This window comes from Anas platyrhynchos, chromosome 8 (assembly GCF_047663525.1).
Source record: "Anas platyrhynchos isolate ZD024472 breed Pekin duck chromosome 8, IASCAAS_PekinDuck_T2T, whole genome shotgun sequence".
In the NCBI taxonomy this organism is placed as follows: domain Eukaryota; kingdom Metazoa; phylum Chordata; class Aves; order Anseriformes; family Anatidae; genus Anas; species Anas platyrhynchos.
The window spans coordinates 2,205,655-2,225,099 of NC_092594.1; the positions used below are offsets into that span (position 1 = coordinate 2,205,655).

A 19,445-nucleotide genomic window follows, 5' to 3' on the forward strand; every position below is an offset into this window, starting at 1 on the left:
CAGTAGCATCAAGGGAAATGCACTCTGTTCCCTCCAAAGCATTCCAACTGACATAGAATACAGTATCCATCCATTAAAAAATAATCAGAAGACTTCATTCCTACTAATCTGCCGGTCTTTTCAAAATAAAATGCAACATATGGTAACATACAGCAAACACAAAATCACCTAATACCACCTCAACATCATTCAGGAAAGATGAGTAGCATGTGACAAGAATGCCAAACATACTAGATAGAAACTGTACTTGGAAGAGGGAGTAGTTTCAACTTAACAACAGCACAGGAAGCCATACTACACTGTGTATATGGGAAATGTTGCAGTTTTGGGGAAAGCATGGAAAAAATCAGGATGCACTAAAACATCCACTTTAATAGGCATTGCATCTAAGACAAGCTTTCATTTAAAACTGAGCAACAGGCAAAACATTTAAAGCTTTGATACATACACTGAAGAAAACGTCAACCAAAGAATACATCTTGTCTTGTCCAGGTCTGAAATGTTTCTGTTTATCATGCTTAAAAAAAAAAAAAAAAAAAAAAAAAAAAAAAAAAAAAAGCTTGATTTAGAAAAAAATAGTTATAAATAACTGGATTCATTACATGGATTACCATGTAAGTGGTGTTATGTGTAGGGAATTTAAGCTTGTTACACAGATACAGACAGCTGCTAAGACCTATTAAGTATGGGCATACACCAAGCCTGCCAGCTGAAAAAAGAACAGATTGAGAACTACTTTTTATGAATAATAATCTTAATTTATAGGCCTGGAAGAATATTACACTTAAAAAAGGTAAAGCCTTTTATCTGCAGCTGTTCATCATCTCTCAACACACAGCTAACAGTATAGAATATGAAATTTCTCAGCTGATTATGGAAGATTAATATTCTAAGCATCTATGAATTTTTTCTCACTTTAAAAGAAATACAAATATGCCAGATAATATAAACAAGAGTGGAAAGGGATCCAGAATTCATTAATAAAGGCTACGCTCTCTCTCTTTCACATACACACAAAAACACAACATAAGAAATTCCTGCAAAAATTGACAGTAATGAATAGTAAATTTTCAGAGGTATCTACAGTCCTCCTTAGACTAACTGGATGAAAGGGTAAACAAGTGTCAGATTCATTTCAGTATTAGTGAAATAAGTGTAACAGTACTTTAGTTAACAGAGGCAGAATGTGAAATAGTTCTCTTTTCTTGCAAAATTACTTACATTTCCATACATTTTTAGCTGCATTCAAACCTGACAGATTAGAGAGCACTTTTAAGTCAATATTTAAATTATACGTAAGATATATTGCAGTCTCTTCCATATTTCAACCTGAAAATGTTACTGCCTGAATCACTTCTCTTTAGCTATTATTATTACATTCACATTGTATGTGCATTTATGATCTTTCAGACGTAACACTTCCTTGCAGATGAGAAAAACATCTGTATTTTTATGTTTTCATAAGAATATACTGGAATCACTTTTAGGTTTCTCAAAAAGTTATCTCACAGCTTTCCGATTTGTGGACCTCTGATTAAAATTACTCTTGCACTTCGGTCAATAGTTTTAATGACCATAAGCTTTAATTTTTCCCTTCTATGTTTTGGACTTTTTTTTTTTTCTGCACAGGAAAAAGTTGGGGACTAAGAGGTGCAAAATTATTAAGTTTATATAATTGTTTTTATAAAATACCGTTCATGTTTCTGGAATTATGACAAAGGGGATTTTCTGCATATTGAAGTTACTCAATTAAAAACAAGTCAATGTGTTGGATTAGCAGGGTGTTGGGAAAAGACTGAAACAGTTACCTAGCAATTGATCAAGGAGCCTTGTCTTATAGAACAATACCAGCATAAAAATAGCTCATAAATCTGAAAGGCTGATTACTAAAACTGTTGTGGGAGCTTTATTTTTCAGAAGAATATTGAATTAATGAGAAATAATACAAAGGGGGAGTTTAATTATTCTGAATAGAATAATTTTTGAACCTAGCCTCTCAGGACAGGTATAATTATGTAGGTTATATATCAGAAATGACTTTTATGCATATTTCATTAAAAGCCACATTTTTTCATGAAGGATAGTAAGCAATAAGCCCTGTTCAAACAGAACTCTCTCTATAGTGCCTTAAATGAAAGATATTTCCTTTGTGGCTATGTAGCTGTTAAGATGGACGGTCAATAAACAAAAACCAGACTTGCTTATAGGTTATTGTTTTCACTAAATAATGAAGTTGTTTTGTTTCTCTCTCTCTCCATGGCCCCACCATCCTTTTGAATATACAGCAATTAGATAGTGGGCATTGTCATGTATATCTAAACAATGAGATTTTAGTTCTGAGTTGATTTGTAAGACTTTTGGTTTATTTTTACAAATGCACATGAAACAATGACGCAGCAACAATTGAATTATAGATCAAAACCACTGAATTTTCTTCAGTGGCACACACTTCACTGTTTTCAGAGAGGAAACATTTTATATCCCCTTTTAGTGTTTCTCTACTTTAATTTTTAACTCGATTTCATCATAAAAAAATATTTACCAGATTTAAACATGTAAATGCTTTTGCTGGAATATATACAGTCTTTTCATCATTGTTGCCACCGTCTCTAAGCTGAAAGACTGAGATTTTTTTTCCACGTACAAGCAATGGTGGAAATGTTTGGTCCATTGAGCATCAGAAAAAAAAATCAATTTAAATTACAATTTTCTGTTTAGAATTAAAATGCTAATGTGCATAGTACAGGATCAGAAAATTTATCAGGTACTGTCCTACATAATACTAAAACTTGGATCTCTCAGCTCAGTAATGGACTGAGGAATCCTAGTTTATCCAACACATTCAACTCATGAACTGAACTGCACTTCATCGCATGCCTTCAGAACTAAAGTCTATGTTTTGATTTACTATACTACCATGTTCACTTAAGAGTACAAAATAATTGTTTATAATATTTACATTTAGCAGAAATAAATTCCTGGATATTCCTGTACTCGTGCATTCACATACACTCAAACCTATGTATAAATAACAATAAAGACAAAAGTATTCTTGTTAAATTATGAAGAACCCATTTCTATCATATTTTGGTGTGGGCCTTGACTCTGGTACTTTTGTCTGAAATGTTTGATAGAGCTCCTGAAGTATTCCTCCAAAATTCAAATTACATTTACATTTATTCCATGGCTATTTTTGTAGCTGAAAATTTTTCCTCTTCTATAAGCACTAGTTTCAAGAAAAGGTAGTTAGGGTTAAATTGTTGGCCAAACAGGAGGAAAGAAAGACAACATGCAAGGGATATGGTTAACTAAGCAGAAACATTGTTAATTCATCAGGGAACTACTCATCACTGCCTCATACAGCAAAGGTTGTGGATTATTATTCGATTGTTTCCCTTGGCTAAAGAATTGTCATTGGTCCCTTTACCCACTGCTAAGACTGCACAGTCCTCTGACTACAGTGTGATAACTCTACTTCTCTTCTTTAACGCCATGTTCTATAGCTTATTAATGCTCTGGATCCCTTCTGGCCGAGCTGGGACAGCCTGATAAACAGACATTTTGAACTATCTTCCTACCAGACAAGGTGGTGCAAAGTGGCCAACCTGCACGAAACTGGACATGAGGGTATAAGCTTCCTGTTCCCCAAAGAGTCCAACACAACACAGCTGACAAAAAAAAAAAACAAAAAACAGCCAACCTCTAAATCACAAGGTGTAAGGGTGGAAGCTACACCCTTCTCTCAAGATGGAGAAACAAGCTTTGTACATACTCCACCTTGTGTGCAGAAACTTACTCCCTATATTAGCAACCCGTTAATCTGCTTCCTCACTCAGACAACTCAGAGGAAAAAAAGTGGAAGGAATGTTCCTTATCTACCCCTTAGATCAATGACTTTTATTTCTTCTTCCTAACCCTGCAAGTGCATGCCACGTCTTTGTAGATCTGAAATCACAAAAGCCCCTGGGCAGGTTCCCAAGCAAGAGAGGACATGCCTTCCAAAGGACCCCAGCACCCTCCCAACAAGAGCAGGCTATAGATAGTCAAAGGTGGGGCTGATGAAATCACCACCTTCTCCTAATTTTTTTCCCCGTAGGAATTCATGATATTTAGCAAATCCCACACTAACATAGCCCTGTGGTGATTCATATACAACACAGCTGGAAAAGGCAAGAAATCTGAACTTCATAGTTGCAAGCAAATTTGGAAGGTAAAATTTGGCTCCCTTAGGGCCATTAAACATCTATAAAAGAGCAAGTATATGAATTCTCATGTCTGCTAATGCAAAGGTCCTAATGATATATACTTAGGCTTATGAGTACCTTTTGTGCTTTCCATTTTGCTAGTGATTATAAGCCTCTTTTAGATTAGTTTTCATATACTGTCTGTATTTAGGGTATTTAATCTGACATAAAAATTACTACCTAGTCTGTACAAGTCAACATGACACACTTAGAGAGCAGAGCAAATACAAATAAGGAGCTCTCATTTAATCTTTTATTTAATTTGCAGTGATCTAGACCACTGTGATTTGAAGGAGTACCAAACCACCACCAACATATACAATTGGAAGAAGAGTGCAGAGACCACTACAACTAGATCGTGCCTGACCTTGCACACATCTGAACTGTGAATGGACAGTACACAGTATGGACAGCTCATTGCAAGACTGATAGGAAATGAACATTTTTCCAGCAATTATCCCTCTGAAATGAATAGGAAAACAACAGCAATAATAATAGTAATAATGCCCAGGATCTGTGCATAGCACTGTTTCTCACTTGCTAAAAACTATCCTCAACTTCTTGCAAATGGTTAGACTCAGTCCCATTGTTCCCAATTTACTAACTTTATAACTGTTAGTCTGAGCCTGTTAGCCTAGGAAAGAATCCAGAAGACAAGAGTGCATTAGCTATTATGTAAACCAATTAAAAATGGGGAGGCTTATGCACTTATCAGCTTGGCACCACAGGTAAAAGGCAAGATTTAAGTAAACCTACACCTGAGGCTACATCTTTGACAGTTTAGCTTGCATGTATTTTCTGAGGCTATTTTACGATAGTAATACAGGGGATGTGTGTTCATGCAGAGCAACTGCTTCTTTCTCCAAGACATCTTGAACAGCTTTTGTACCCTAACAGTACACAATTCTTTACACTATTCTGACTATGGCTCAGATTTTTTTTTATCACTCAAACCTTTTGCTTCAGTCACATTCCCTCTTTTTATACCATTCACAGTCCCACCCCTTCTCGTACCTTAATTCTACTTCCAGAATCACAGAATTTCTAGGTTGGAAGAGATCTCAAGATCATCGAGTCCAGCCTCTGACCTAACACTAACAAGTCCTCCACTAAACCATATCACCAAGCTCTACATCTAAACGTCTTTTAAAGACCTCCACGGATGGTGACTCCACCACTTCCCTGGGCAGCCCGTTCCAATGTCTAACACTACACATATAAATACTGCTACTACCACTGCTACATATAAAATTAATAAGTATCTGCAGTGTAAACATCTTCTACATTTCTATTCAAAGGTGTGTTTTTTTGTTTTTTTTTTTTTTTTTTAAAGAAAAAAAAATATCTTTAAGTGACCAGGTCAGAAAATATCAGGAAAAATTTCCTTCTATGTGATGTGCTCTTAATTACCAAACAAACAATATTTTTCCTAACAAAGGTTGAAAGTCCTTTACCAAAACTATGAAAACTGTTTCATTTGGTCTTTTATGTGTGTACATAAGTTATACATATATATACACACAAAACAATAATTTTTATAGAAAGTGTTCAATCAGCCCGAGTCTATAATCTGAAGTCTGCTGAAATATTAACAGCAAAATGTTACATAAGTGCTTCTAATATCTCCCCTTGCTAGCCTGGATAGCTATGACATCTTTACTAATCTTTGTTGTCCTATGCAGAACTTCTTGAGAAAGCACCTACACTGCTTATACCTGATTTTTATCTTATATGTGTCTTTGATCCTGTTTTGACCTTCTTGTTTTAGTCAAGTCTCAATGAACTTAATATTCAAGCTGCATTAAAATCCTGAGTATGTTTTCAAAAGCTACAATTTAACACTTTGGGAAAAAAAGAAAGACTATTATAAAACTTTTAGCATGATATCTGCAGAGCTTTTATTGAAAGAGGGTAGTCTCAAGTAGTTTTAGTTTTTAGAATAATGTTTCAAATAATTAATTTTCTAAATCTATGTAGACAAAACATCTTCTCAGTTTAGAAGACTGAATAATAAAATCAAGAGCCTCTACTTCATTGTTTTCAAACAATTAAAATACGTAGAATGCCCACCAATTTCATCTAGGTGAAGACTTTTTTTTTGTGAAATTATGTTTCAGAATATACCTAACCACATTCTTACAGCATCTAACTAAGAAAAAAAAAATATGTTCTAGCCCAGTCAGGCTACTGTTTCAAAAGTACTGTTACTCCACTATCTGAATCATAATTCAAAAGTGTTTAAATGCAACTGAATACTACATTCTAATATAGTTAGAATACTTATATAGTTATAAATTTTTTCTTTAAAAAGCATCACTTTTTCTCTGGACAATAATTTATAAGTATTTTGTGTTCTATTAAGCATAAGCCTTATACCTTAATAGCATAAGTCCTATGTTCCTTGGCAGATGGGAACAGCATCTTCTCAACTAAAGATTCAGGGTTATCTTAACCTTTGTCATACTTATTAGAAGTTTATTTCTCTGTAACCATTGTGTGTCTCCTCTGTAATATATAGCACTGAGATATTTAATAAATAATATATACACATAGAAAATATTCTATTAACACATCAGGTACTTCAGTAACTTTCCAAATAACTAATTCACTTACAGAATTTTAGGACATTATAAATTTATAGCCTTTTATCATTCTCTTCCTGACTCAACTCACAGTTCTGCCCAATCAGGAATTTTTCCTCTTTCCCTATTAAGCTTAATTGCGTATAAGTATCAAATGTCTATGCACAAAAACTGACTATAAGAATTAGGACAGTTTTAACCATTTGTATAATGTAAACAGAATTTCCATTACAATGGGGTTTATAAGCAAAATATTCAGTAATACTGATCAGTGCCAAGAACCTATTGATTGTAAGCATCTCAGCATTTCTGAGGGACAGGTATTAACAGAATCTAACTGAAAGCTTGCAGTGGTCCACACTGTTGTTTGTTTTGTTGTGGGTTTTTTTTTTAGCCAAATGATTTAACCAAAACTGTGAACAGACTTAAGCAATTCCTAGTCTATAGGCAATTGTTGTTTGTTGTTTTTTTTTTCTTCATGTTATTCTTCTAATGCTACATTAATATTCTGAACTGTAGCATTTATTTTGTAACAGGCTCAAACATGAGAAAGCAAATATTTGCTTTTAAGTATAAGGAAAATTGAAGCTATTATTTAAATAAAGCTTTCCTTCCCCTCCAGTATTCTTTAATTGGTTAAGAAACTATTACACTTGTATAAAAACAGGAACACTGATTTTTCCCTTGTATAAACTAAATGCTGTCAAAGATACCATAATAGTTTGCTCTTGACTTTTACAGAAAATTCAGCTAAGCTCACGCTCCATATTAACTACAGAAATCAATTGGCTGGGAAAATAATATGTAATATATATATGAAAAGCATTATTAGAATTAAAAACTTCATTAAAAATTTAAGGAATTAAAAGGAAGTGCATAGTAATAGAAAGTCCATAAGAGCTACTTGTAAAACAACTTCCCAAACTCAGTAATAGTACAAAATTGTACCTGTTTGTTGAAATGTACTTTTGAATGAAATGTTTTGTATATATTTTGATTATTTCAGGAAGAAACAAATGTCAATTCCCTATGAAATTGAAATTCCAAGTTTCAGCTTGTTCTCTTTAAATGTAAATATTTATTCTATAGCAATAGCTGCAATGCAGTAACTTACAGAGAGAGATTCATAACTCCCCATTGCCTTTTCTTCACAAAACTTCTATGAGGTTACTGACAGATGAAAAATTTATGTTAAAAAAAAAAAAAACAAAAAAACAACATTATGTCTCCCATTTCTAAGATTCATTTTTAATAATGATTGCAAATACTGAGGCTAGAAATGGTGCTATTTACAAAAAGGATATTTAAGTGATAAAATGCCCACATTGCACTGGCCACTGTCCAAAATTCACCGTAGCTGAAAAATTCACATGTTGTTCCAGATTTTCTGTTCAGTATCTCATTATTCCTGTCTCTGCAAGGCTATGAACACTAATATGCAAAGCCTCTCAATGCCCTGTCTGTATCAGAAAGACAAGTTTGTTTGTTTGTTTTACCTGGCAGTTTGTCTTAAACAGTTATCATATGCTTTCGTTGATCTTATTCAGGGGTTGACAGTATGGCAACTACACCACACTTGATCTGGCAGGACACAAAAAACCTGGCCGAATTCAAAGCACACAGGCATTGCTCTTAAAAAGTCCCACACAGACATTTGTTTGGTCACGACATATGTATTTTGCATGGCTTTGCATGAGCTTTGCATAATCCTCAGGCCCTGATTCTGATATGCACAAGTGCAAACATGAAACCCTTGTTTTAATGTTTTAAATGCTGTAGTCCTGAATTGCACTCCTGTGGTTTGATATGTTTTCCTTCTCCCAGTACAGTTCTACCCTAGGAATAAACTGATATAATTCCACAATTAATTCCTACCTGCTGTGACAGTGCCCCCTCAGGGTAAAGATGATATTTTTACATTAACAGACAGGAAGCTTCCAGTGCGATTGACCTCAAAGACACTGACAAATTAATTACTTTGCTAGTCAATATGGCATGGCAGCTTAAAGATACGAGCAGATACCCAGCCGACTAACATGCATGCTGCCATCTGCTGAATATGACAGCCAGGGATTTGTACTACTCTGGAAGACAAGTAGTGTAGAGCCTTCCAAGAAATATGCTACCAAACCCCTCATTCACAGCTTATTTAACAAGTCAAATAAAGACAGTCTTCTGGTTCTGAAAGAGAACTGGTAGTATCTTAGGATTTTTTGACCTACATGTTTAAAATGGAAAAGGAAACTATCTTAGAGTATTCATTAAAACTTTGGTTTTGAGCCCACAGCTTAACAGCAAGAGCTAGGGTATATTCAAAAAGCTCATGAGATTTACGGGAACACTCATGCAGTGCAGATGTTCATAAGGGGTTCATAGTTTATACACCTCACTTGTCAAGCTTCAGTGTCACCCTGATTTAAAAAGCTGTCCTCTGGCTTGACTTAAAAAAAAAAAGTAATTATGAGAAAACTTGTTACCATTTTTACAGGCTACCATTTTTTCAAGAAAAAAATTAGATATCTCTTATCACCATTTTTTTTTTTATTTCCATAATCTTTTTTCTTTTTGATTTTCAACAAAACCACATCAGATTAGAAAACTGAGTGATTTGTACCCTACTATTCCTGTAAATAATATTATACCTCAAAATGGCCCCAAACTATTTATACATAAAACTGTATGTAGGTAAAACTGTTTAAAGCTATATAGCACATATTATATTGATCCATAAAAATATACTCAGAATATATTCATTGAAATGAATAGAATCATTTAATTTGTTCCTCTGTTCCTGCTGTGAAACTGGGTAGGAGTAAAATCAAAACAAAACTAGAGCCAACAGTAAAGATGTATTTGGGGTAACACTGGATGAATGAAACAAACAAACAAACAAACAAAAAAGTAAAAGTTATGGTTTCCTAAATTTTGTATTGTAATAAGAAAACAGAAAACAAATAACACCGTACATTGTGGGACGCTGAATTTGCTGAGCTGTTCAGACAACCCAGTACATCTGTCAGTGAGCACAGCAAACACTGCCTTGAGACTTGCCTGGCACCAGTTTGCAGATGTCTTCATTCACAACAAAGTGTATCACCTGGATAACCTCACAGATGAAGAATAGTAGATACCATTTGATAACTGCCAGGAGACATATCAACTCACTTTACAGAGAGACTTGCACTAGAACCTGACAAATGTTGTACGAAGTAAACTGAAAGACCTTTTTTTAAATATTTCTCTTAATTCTTTTCCTCACATTTATCTTTAAAAAGCTGTCTTCCTTCTTAAACTGATCTCAAAAAGAACACCAATATATACCTTTCCTACATCAGTATTCAAAATCAAGCTCTACAGAAGCACCAGGGGAATGCCTGTTAAGCATCAGCTTACACAATGATTTTTTTCTAGATCAGTTACATTCTAGCATTCAGCTGGAATTAAAATATCTAATACATGTCAACTAAAAAATTATCATTAGAGTACCTTACAGTACCTGAGTTTATGTCATCAGCTATAACAAGCATCCTTGGCTATATGGGACAGAACCACAAATACTGCAATAGTACCGCAGAGAGTTCTGTACTGCTATATTCTTTTTAAAACAGAAACTGATTAAAAATCAAAGCAATGGCTTACTGTCTTACAGAAAAAAAAAAAAAAAAAATCTTAAGATCATTTGTCTTTGTGGCAAGTCCTGTTCAAACTATTCTTTCTCCAGTCCAGCAGAAATCTCTGCACTGAAGAGATACATAGGACACTAGATGCACTGACTCTTCTTTTGGGGGAAATATAACAGGTATGAAGATAACACACATAACCTGAAAACAGATCAGAACACAAAATTCATCTGAATGTTTGCATTATAATTTATAATTATGACTGAATATTTCTTCTAAGTATGTGTGCTTTTAAATAATTATGAGCTGGTCAATACATAATACATACATACATATATATATATGATGGTAAAATCTACACAGGCAAATTTAATGATTTACAGTAGTCCAGAATTCTGTCCAGAGACCTACAATGTCTCTCTATTTCATTTAACATCTATGTACTCTTCACTAAACTCAATGAATTAGTGCTTTACTGAATCCTCTACTCACCCAAGTTTACAACACTTTAAGCAATCTGTGTCTCTAATGTTTATTACAAATGTAGTCACCTATCACAGAAGTTCAGCTTCTGCATCGATAGTAGTTTTTGTTTTCATTTTTATCTCATTTTCAGCTCTTCGAATCAAAATCTTTTCTTTAATGTGAGATGTAATAATGCTCTCCAAGGACATTTCACCTTCATTAAAGTCAACAGGGTCAGTATTTAACCCCTCTCTTCCCAATTTCCTAAATTCTTCATCCTTATCATAAACATAGAGAATGCCTCAAATTCCAATTTTGGACTACCTTCCTGAACTGGTGGAATATTCAACACCCACAAAATAATCAGTGAGAGTGTAAGATAGACAGATTTTATAAAATATTTTCTTTTCTAGAAAAACCTTTGATAGCACTGCAATTAAAACCAGCTTTCAGACATGACCTGCCATAAATAATTTTAGTAGTATCTTTCTAGGTATGTGTATATATGCCGTCTTTTATCATAGTTCCAGTCAGTACTTTTGAGCTGTCAAATTCAGATTGCAGAACTTGGAACATATTTATATATAATTCAGTACCTACCTCCAATTTATCAACTTCAGTTTCCAGTGTACCCAAGTGAACAAGTATCTGTCTTTATTCCAAGTGCTAGCAATGCTTCTTGCAATACGGTGTCAAAAAGAAGTTGTTATAACTCTAGCCACACACTGAGAATATCCTTCACTGTCTAGACAAGCTGTATTCAGCTTGCCACCATTTTGCTAATACGCCGTCATTGATGCCTGCAGGAAAGCTTTTGATATCTCTTTTTCTTCTTTCTCAAGACTGAGTATTTTACCCTGACTGCCAACTGTCTCCATACAAAGAATTCAAGAAGAAATGCCATACAGATAGAATTTGATAGGTTTTAAGGATATGAGTAAAAGCTTTGTTAGAAGGAAATGCTCAGAATGAGGTATTCCCTTGCCACTATAGGAGACACAGCAAAAACAAAACCTTCTCATATTAGCTTGAATTTTGTTTAATTTTTCAGATATGTTTTAACAAACTCAATTATTACTCAATTACAGGTAGCAATTGTCAGTAATTTTCATTAGTCTGATTGCAGTCTTTTCTGACTCAGAAATTACTTGTCAGGTTGCAGGAGGATGGACGAGTTAGTCTATTAGGTAGTTTCTTTTTCTCTGTAATGAACCATTAAAATCAAACAGAATAGAATGGGGTCTCTTTATGTCATCCTTATGTATTCTTTTAAAACACATTTTGGTGCTTTTGCATGTACCAAACAAATTAGTTTCTATAACAGGTGAAAAGTATCTGAAGAGTTCAGGAGATCTGATGTCTCACTTTTTTTCGGGGGCCTTGGGAAGCTTTTGTTTTATTTTTAACTTGTACTCTTCAATATTTTACTGATTTCATAGACAGATGTTCCAAGCAGCATGAGGAAGTGGGCAAACATAGAGCTTTTCTGAAGCTCCTCAGAAAGTTTGCATGCCATGATTAATAGTTCATACGTTTTGCCAATTTCATCTACAATAAAAAAAAAAAAAAAAAAGAAGGAAGGGAGGAAGGAAGGAAGGAAAAGAAGAGTGTAAAGTGATAAAGTGTAGAGGAAGAAAGAGAAGGGAAAATTAAAGAACTAGTCACTGACATATTCTAGTAAAATTCTAAATACCTTTATATCTACCTTTGTGGTTTTAGAATCTATGTGTGTTTTTTCTTTGTTTTGTTTTGTTTTTGTAAGAAATGGGCTATTTTGAAAACACCATTCACTTCATCCTTTGGAGAACTGTCAGAGTTTTGGTGTTTTGGTACTGTTACTTTACCTTTGCTTGAAGCCACATATACGCAGCTATCCCCTTGATCGGCTCTTATCCTTATTTCATAGAGAATAGAAATGGCTGAAACCAGTCTCCTTTCTGTATCTTTTTGTACTTTCTTTATAGATGGAAACTCTAAAATAGGGTATGTATCAGAGGGTATTCTCTTTCCATTGTAAATTCATAGAATTTCAATAGAAACTCATTCATAAATTCTGCAGTTTATTATTATTTTGATCCACACTTTGCAGATCTACCTTACATAGAAATTTAAGACCATATCTTTGAAAAAGACAATTATGACTGAAAGAAGTCTTCTCTAAGTCATCTTACCATAAAACATACATTTTGATTCACTCACAAAAGCAAACCTGATTATTTTTATCCTGTAAAAAATTCAGAACGCAGAAAGATAATAAATCACTGTAGGGAAAACTGGCATCCTTGATCCAATTATTATGCCACTGATATACAATCCTTTCAGATAGCATGTGGGCAGAACAGATTCTGTTACATGTATCTTTCAGCAGAACTCCTGAAGACATAAGACACCAATCTTGTAGATTTGGAAACAGGTTAGAAAACAGTGCCATTTTCATACTCATTCTAATGAGCACTTAACCAAAACACTCTCCTGGGCTTGAGAACTCACCAACATACTGTACCTAAAAACATCCTTAAATAATATTTTGCACTGCTATTTTGTTTTTTATTGTGATGTTTTTCTTCTTTCTTTAAGAATATTTTTGATCCTATTTTCTTTGTTAAGATTACACAGCACCTGAAAATCCATGACAGCATTAGCTTTTCTGTGGTAGCTGCTGAAAAAGTACAAAGGGAAAATGTAGACCCCAGAAAAGTTAACATCTAATCAAGACCAAAACCAAACCAAACCAACCAACCAACCAAAAACAACAAACACATGCCAACAGTAAAGCTGATACATTTTGCCATGCAAAACTGGAAAACTTATTTGTATCTCACAACAGAAGCGACTGGTCTGTCTTATTAGTTTCCCTGAATCAATTCCCTTCTCTCCTCTTTAATCCTAATACCAAGCCTGATACAAAAGGAGCTTCTTTTCGTTTCACTTCCTACGACCCCAACCCATAAAACCAAATCAAACCAAAACAATGGGGACGCAGACAAATAATCCTCTACCTACTTACTGTTTCTACTGCCTGCACACAGGAGCTCAGTCCCCAGTTAGCAGCTGTTTCTTCCTCTACTTTCATGGGAAGATGAAAAGGAAGCCTCCTGCAGGTTCCTAAAGAGAGAGGAATGGTGCTCCAATCACACTGTAATAGGAAAATATGGAAACTTTTCCTTTTCAATCAGCCCCAAGTAGTAAAAATGTGCCAATCCCTCAGAAAAGATGACATCTTTTCATGAGATGACATCTTTTCATCAGTTCCAAGTTTATTTCCTCTCTGTGAGTACTTAAATTACCCTCAGGTTGGTTTTGGTGAAGAGAAGGATGTCTGCTACCACTGAATACTGGAACTGCTGTATGTGTTTTAATAAAAGCTAGTAAATCTTACACCGCATCCAGGACCCGGGGCTCTTTCAAACAGAACAGCAAATACTGTTAAGTTCACAACAGCATTTAGAATTGCTGCTATAGGATAGAGCTGTGCGGAGAGAATGAAGAAATGTTTCCTGGTCATCAACTACTAGGATGAAGCGAGCAGGAAGACTCGCTTTTTCTGATGACCAGCTAGGCTTAAGTTCTCTGGCCAAATCAGATTATCAGATTAAAAAAAAAAAAAAAAAAAAAAAAAGGAACTCAGTATTGTATGCATATAAAACAGGTATTTAAAATTAACGAATACCAGTAACAGTTGTAGGAGAGAAGCCCTTGAGAAAGCACGGAAGGGGACACCCCAAGGCCTCTGGGCACCCCGCTGGGGCCGCTTGGTACCGGGGCTCTGCAGCCCCTTGGGGCTCTGGCAGCCACCTCAGGCAGCCCCCGGGTGAAGCGGAGCGCGGGCTCGGGCGGCTGCTCTCCAGCTGCACCTCAGGCGTGCCCCAGCCCGTCTGAGAACCACTAACGCATGAAACCTAAGGTTATGCTGACTATGGGTCGTGAACTCGAGCGCTGTAAGGGCAACTAATTAAAGCCGTAACCCATTTTACCAGCGCTTTGTTACAGGACGGAGCCGCCACAAGCTCCTCCGCGCAGGAGCTGCCCCGCGAGGGGGCGCCTGAGGGCGGGCGGGCAGCGGACGGGCGGCAGCCATGATGTCGCATCCTTGCCACCGCCTCCCGGGCCCGAAGTTTGGCGGAGGGGCGGGCCGGGGCGGGCCGGAGGCGGGCCGGGGCAGGGCAGCGGAGCCGCTCCGGCACCACGGGCAGCGCCGTCCTCGCTCGCCCGCGGAATGAGCGGCCCCCGGGCGGCTGCCGCTGCCGCCGCCGCTTCCACTCGGGCTGCGGCGGGAGGCGCGGTGCCCGCGGGGGGAGCGGCGTGAGGCGAGGCGAGAGGCGAGGCGAGGCGGCCCCGGCGCCAGGATGCGGGCGCCCGGCAGCGTCCCCAGGCTCCTGCTGCTGTCCCTGCTGGCCGCCCTGCACCCTGCCCAGGTAGGAGCCGGCCGGGTGCCGCGGCCGACGGGGCTCGGCGGGCCGGGGCGGGGGGGATCGCGGCAGCAGGAGCGGCCCCGGGCTCCCCCGGGGCTCCCCCGGGGCAGGTGCCGAAGCCGCGGCGGTGCGGGTCTGGAGGAGGTGGCTGAGGAGCAGCACCGCGCTGCGCCGCTGAAATCGCCGCGGTGGGCTGAACCCGGCGGGCCTGCGGCGCTGCGGGAGCTCACACCTTGCCAGCCGCCTCCTGGTGCCGTGCCGCCTCCTACCCGGCAAAGTGAGGAGAGGGAGAGGATCGCGGGGCACTGCGGGCAGCCCCCCAGCAGCCCGCTCCGCTGTGCGGGTGAATGTCCCCCCCGCGGCACCGCTCGGGTGCCAGGCAGCCCCGCGAGACAGGATTTGGCTCTTCTGACAGTTTGCTTTTCCCTTTTAAATAATTGACATAGTCGTATAAAATACGCACGGAATTTCCAACAGCGTGAAAAGGGTATTCCTCCTACGAAAATATAAAGACAGAACTTAATAAGCAATTCGGTGAAAAACAGATTTACAGCTGCAGTAATCATAAGATACGGTGACAACATAAAAGGAGATGATATATGATTAATAACATTAGCTAATAATGAATTATAGCCATCTGATATTAAATAGCAGCTATTTGACAGCATCGCTATCGCTGTGTTCTGCAGAGACTCGTATCAGGCGGGGAACAGGAGTTCCTCAGCTGTGTGAGCCCGAGCACATGGCCACATCGCAATCACAGGTTTCCAGTCATTGCTCTGTCTTCTGGTACACTTAGATCTGTTGCAGGCAAAGAGGCTGCCTGAAGACAGGATAAACACAATTTGTATCACTGTCTATCCACAGAAGAGTAAAACCACTAATGAAGTGGATGACCTTCAGCTGGCAGAATTTTGCTTAGTTTAGGTGTCAGAGATATGCCCCATAACAACACTGGGAAGAAATGTTCCATCATAGGTGTCTGTTACCATCGAGCACTGAAAAGCAGGATGCACCACTGGAATGGAACTGCATAAATTATCTCTGAAACTTTGCTTCTAGTCCTTTGTGCTGTGGCACACTGTGCAGAGGGCAGAAAAATGGCCTTTTAGTCATTGCTGTGTGTGACATTTTCAGGGATATTAAAATGTTCATTGCAGGCCCTTTTAACTCCGTGAAGAGGTCATGAGCCAGAAGCTCTAAAGTCCTTAAGAATATGTAAAAACAAGAGCCCCTTAATCCAAGTCTGCTTTTTATCAGAGATAAATTGGGTTTTCAGAAATTAAAACAGGAGAACAAATGGTTATTCAGATCCTTGATTAAGATACTGCTCCACTTTAAGCATATGAAAAGGTGCCACATATAGATGACAGATGATAGTTGAGTTTTGTTGATGTATTTCTGTGAAAAATGATGTATGCAAAATGACTACAAGGTCTGTGGGTTTGGTTTTGTTTGTTTGTTTTCAGCAAATAAATACAAGTTATGATTGAAATCACTTTAAAAATGGAAGCAATCCTCAGGTATTTAGCTTACTTTATGCTAAATGGAATAACAGTGTTCTGCCCTGCAGGTTTGGAAGCAAATATATTACGTGAAATTAGTATTAGGAAACAATGAGGTGATTATTTCCTTCTTTTACAAATAATTGTGCAACATGCTCATGACTAGACACAACTTTTTAGATGCCCTTGACACACACAAATGAAAATAAATCATGACAGATGTTTCAAAGCATGCCACAGTACATTCCTATTAATGTTCTGCATAATATCTAAGTAATAAAGAAATAATTTCTGTAACTCATCTATTACTTTTAAATATTTCCAAGAAAAAAAATAAGAAAAAAAAAGCTTTGATTTAGAACTAGCTATCACTGACTTTAAAGACTGTTGTCCACAGGCACTCTTACTATGACAGGGGTTTTATGCTAAACTTACTGTGTTATCTACTCATTGTAAAGTATTTAAGTATTGCCATCTTATGGTAATATATGCTAAAAATATGTATAGTTTATTCTTAAATTTCTGGCACATTAAAATTTTATTTCAATTGCAGTAACTTATTGCCCATGTTGTATTTTTATGTCTTTTTTTCTGCTAAGCTTGATGTAGAATATTGACCTGCTCTGGAAATTAGCCTTTAACAAATGGAAGACAGCTCACTAATGATTAATTTTAAATACTCTTAATGCTAATTGTAGAATATCAATTTTAAGACACTTATTAAAATGTCACATCTGTTAATTTGATTCTAATTTTGCTCTGTATTTATACTGAAAAATACAAGGAAACTATTCATTATAATGTGTTTCAGTAAAGTTTTATTTCCAGCAGGATGATTAGATATTCAGCAGGAAGCCAACTATATAAAAAGACTTGGAATATAAAATCTTTCCTTTCTCCTACATGCAAAAGCAGTATCTTGAAAGAATGATCTATTAAGTACTAGGAAATTTCTAAGAGTTACTGCTAGATGGCATCTCTGTGCTGCTTTTCTGCAAGCCTGGAGTTTTCTGAAATGACCTTCGTAGTATACAAAGTGGATTTCTTTTGTAAGTGTTATTTTGGTGGCCATCATTTGATCGCTATATCCAAATAACCACAGCAGTATAACCAAGTGAGCATTTTAGAGTAATGTAATGCTGCACCAGACAGGGAACAAGCTCAGCAGGTCTAGATGCTGTTTTTTAAGTTTGATTTTTGAAGATTTAAACAGATCTGAAAATAGGTATTTTTCAATGCAGTCAATAAAATTTATGTCTTTAATTTTTATAATGGTTGTATATCCTACACCTGGTGGGTTTCTATTCTTTGAACTTTGCCAAAAGAAGTGTTTCAAAGGAAGACTGGTGGGTCCAGTCCCAAACGGGAGCTATGTGTAGTATCATTAAGGACAGTTGCAAAAAGCATCTGTTGTCTATGTTCATTGCTTGCGATAATAGGATCTTTGGGAGCATTAACATAAAAAAAAAAAAAAAAAGCAAATTTGAAAAGTTAACTGTTTTTGAGTGCATTCGTACCTTCTGCAGTTTGATCTTTGGAACAGCCATGTTTCTAGATTTCAAAAATCCACAATTTTCACACATCAGCAGACTACGCAACTAGCTGCTAAAATCCTTCTTTTTCCCAGAGACCAACAGAACTTGTTTGTAGGAAGAGTGCATTACTTTAACACTGCTTCAGAGTATAATTTAATTCATCTCTACTGTGAGAGTGTATAACAAGGATATTATGTACAAACAAGGGTTACCGTAATACACAATTTTTGTTGGAAATACTGAGTCATAGTACTATAATACAGCACAAAATTGTGTGGAAATCTCATTATCTTTTTGGAAATTAATTGACACTGTTTTCCACAGTATTAGTCATTAGTCAATATGAAAATCGTATAGAATTATTTAACCTACAGGATTTAAGAATGCTCTAAATAAAGAATTGCTGAATATATATGGTCAACTCTTGCCTTAACATTTCTGAGCAATGTGATTCAAAACCCAGTGAAGAGCAGTCCAGAGCTGTCTGTGTCCCGTGTCTTCTCCCAGATACGTTACTCTCAGTCCAGTAACTTCAGTCAATGGGTAACAGTTTGCAGAAATGCAGTTTAATAGCTGTCGAAACAACACCCAGCTATAACTCTAAAAATGTGTTTCTAGTTGCCTACAGATTGAGCAATTATAAATTTCCAGTTCAAATCCTTGCAATTCGTAAGAGACCTATTAAGAAATGAACAGGAAATCCTCAGAGAAGCCCCAGTTTACTTTGGGCACTGAAATACCCTTTTTCAATACTTTAGTATGACACAAATGCTTCAGGGCATCACTTCAGCGTTCTTACTGGATCTTCACTGAAAACCAAGTAAAATTTAAAAATCCTTGTGTAAATCTTTGCAGCAATAGTATTTTGAAGACCATCTTTCACCAAAACGTCAATCTATTGTACTGCTTCACTTCACAGGGCAGTAGATTTCTTGTCTAAGATGAAATTGAGAGAAGTGAGGACTTTGTATGCCTGGGTATAAATACAGAACTCTTTCCACAAAGGAGAATGCCAGCATGCAGGAACACACAGATAGCTTTACAGATAGAAAAACATTCAAGAGTTAGATGTTTTTATGTAC

At 36.9% G+C, this 19,445-nt stretch overlaps 1 protein-coding gene and 1 long non-coding RNA gene across 2 annotated transcripts in view; one reads left to right on the forward strand and one right to left on the reverse strand.

Moving 5' to 3' along the window:
- Positions 1–10,515: 10,515 nt before the first annotated feature.
- LOC140003110 (uncharacterized) lies at positions 10,516–15,018 on the reverse strand. The gene is made up of 3 exons (XR_011811089.1): positions 14,886–15,018; positions 13,919–14,016; positions 10,516–10,647 (listed from the first exon to the last, which is right to left on the reverse strand). It is a non-coding gene; the product is annotated as an uncharacterized lncRNA (long non-coding RNA).
- A 76-nt stretch (positions 15,019–15,094) lies between these two features.
- The window catches only part of LOC140003109 (noelin-3-like), a 49,054-nt gene continuing 44,703 nt past the window's right edge, over positions 15,095–19,445 (forward strand). The window contains exon 1 of the mRNA XM_072041925.1: positions 15,095–15,326. Coding sequence (XP_071898026.1) covers positions 15,258–15,326 — 69 coding nt within the window. The 5' untranslated portion in view covers positions 15,095–15,257. The remainder of the gene's footprint in view (positions 15,327–19,445) is intronic.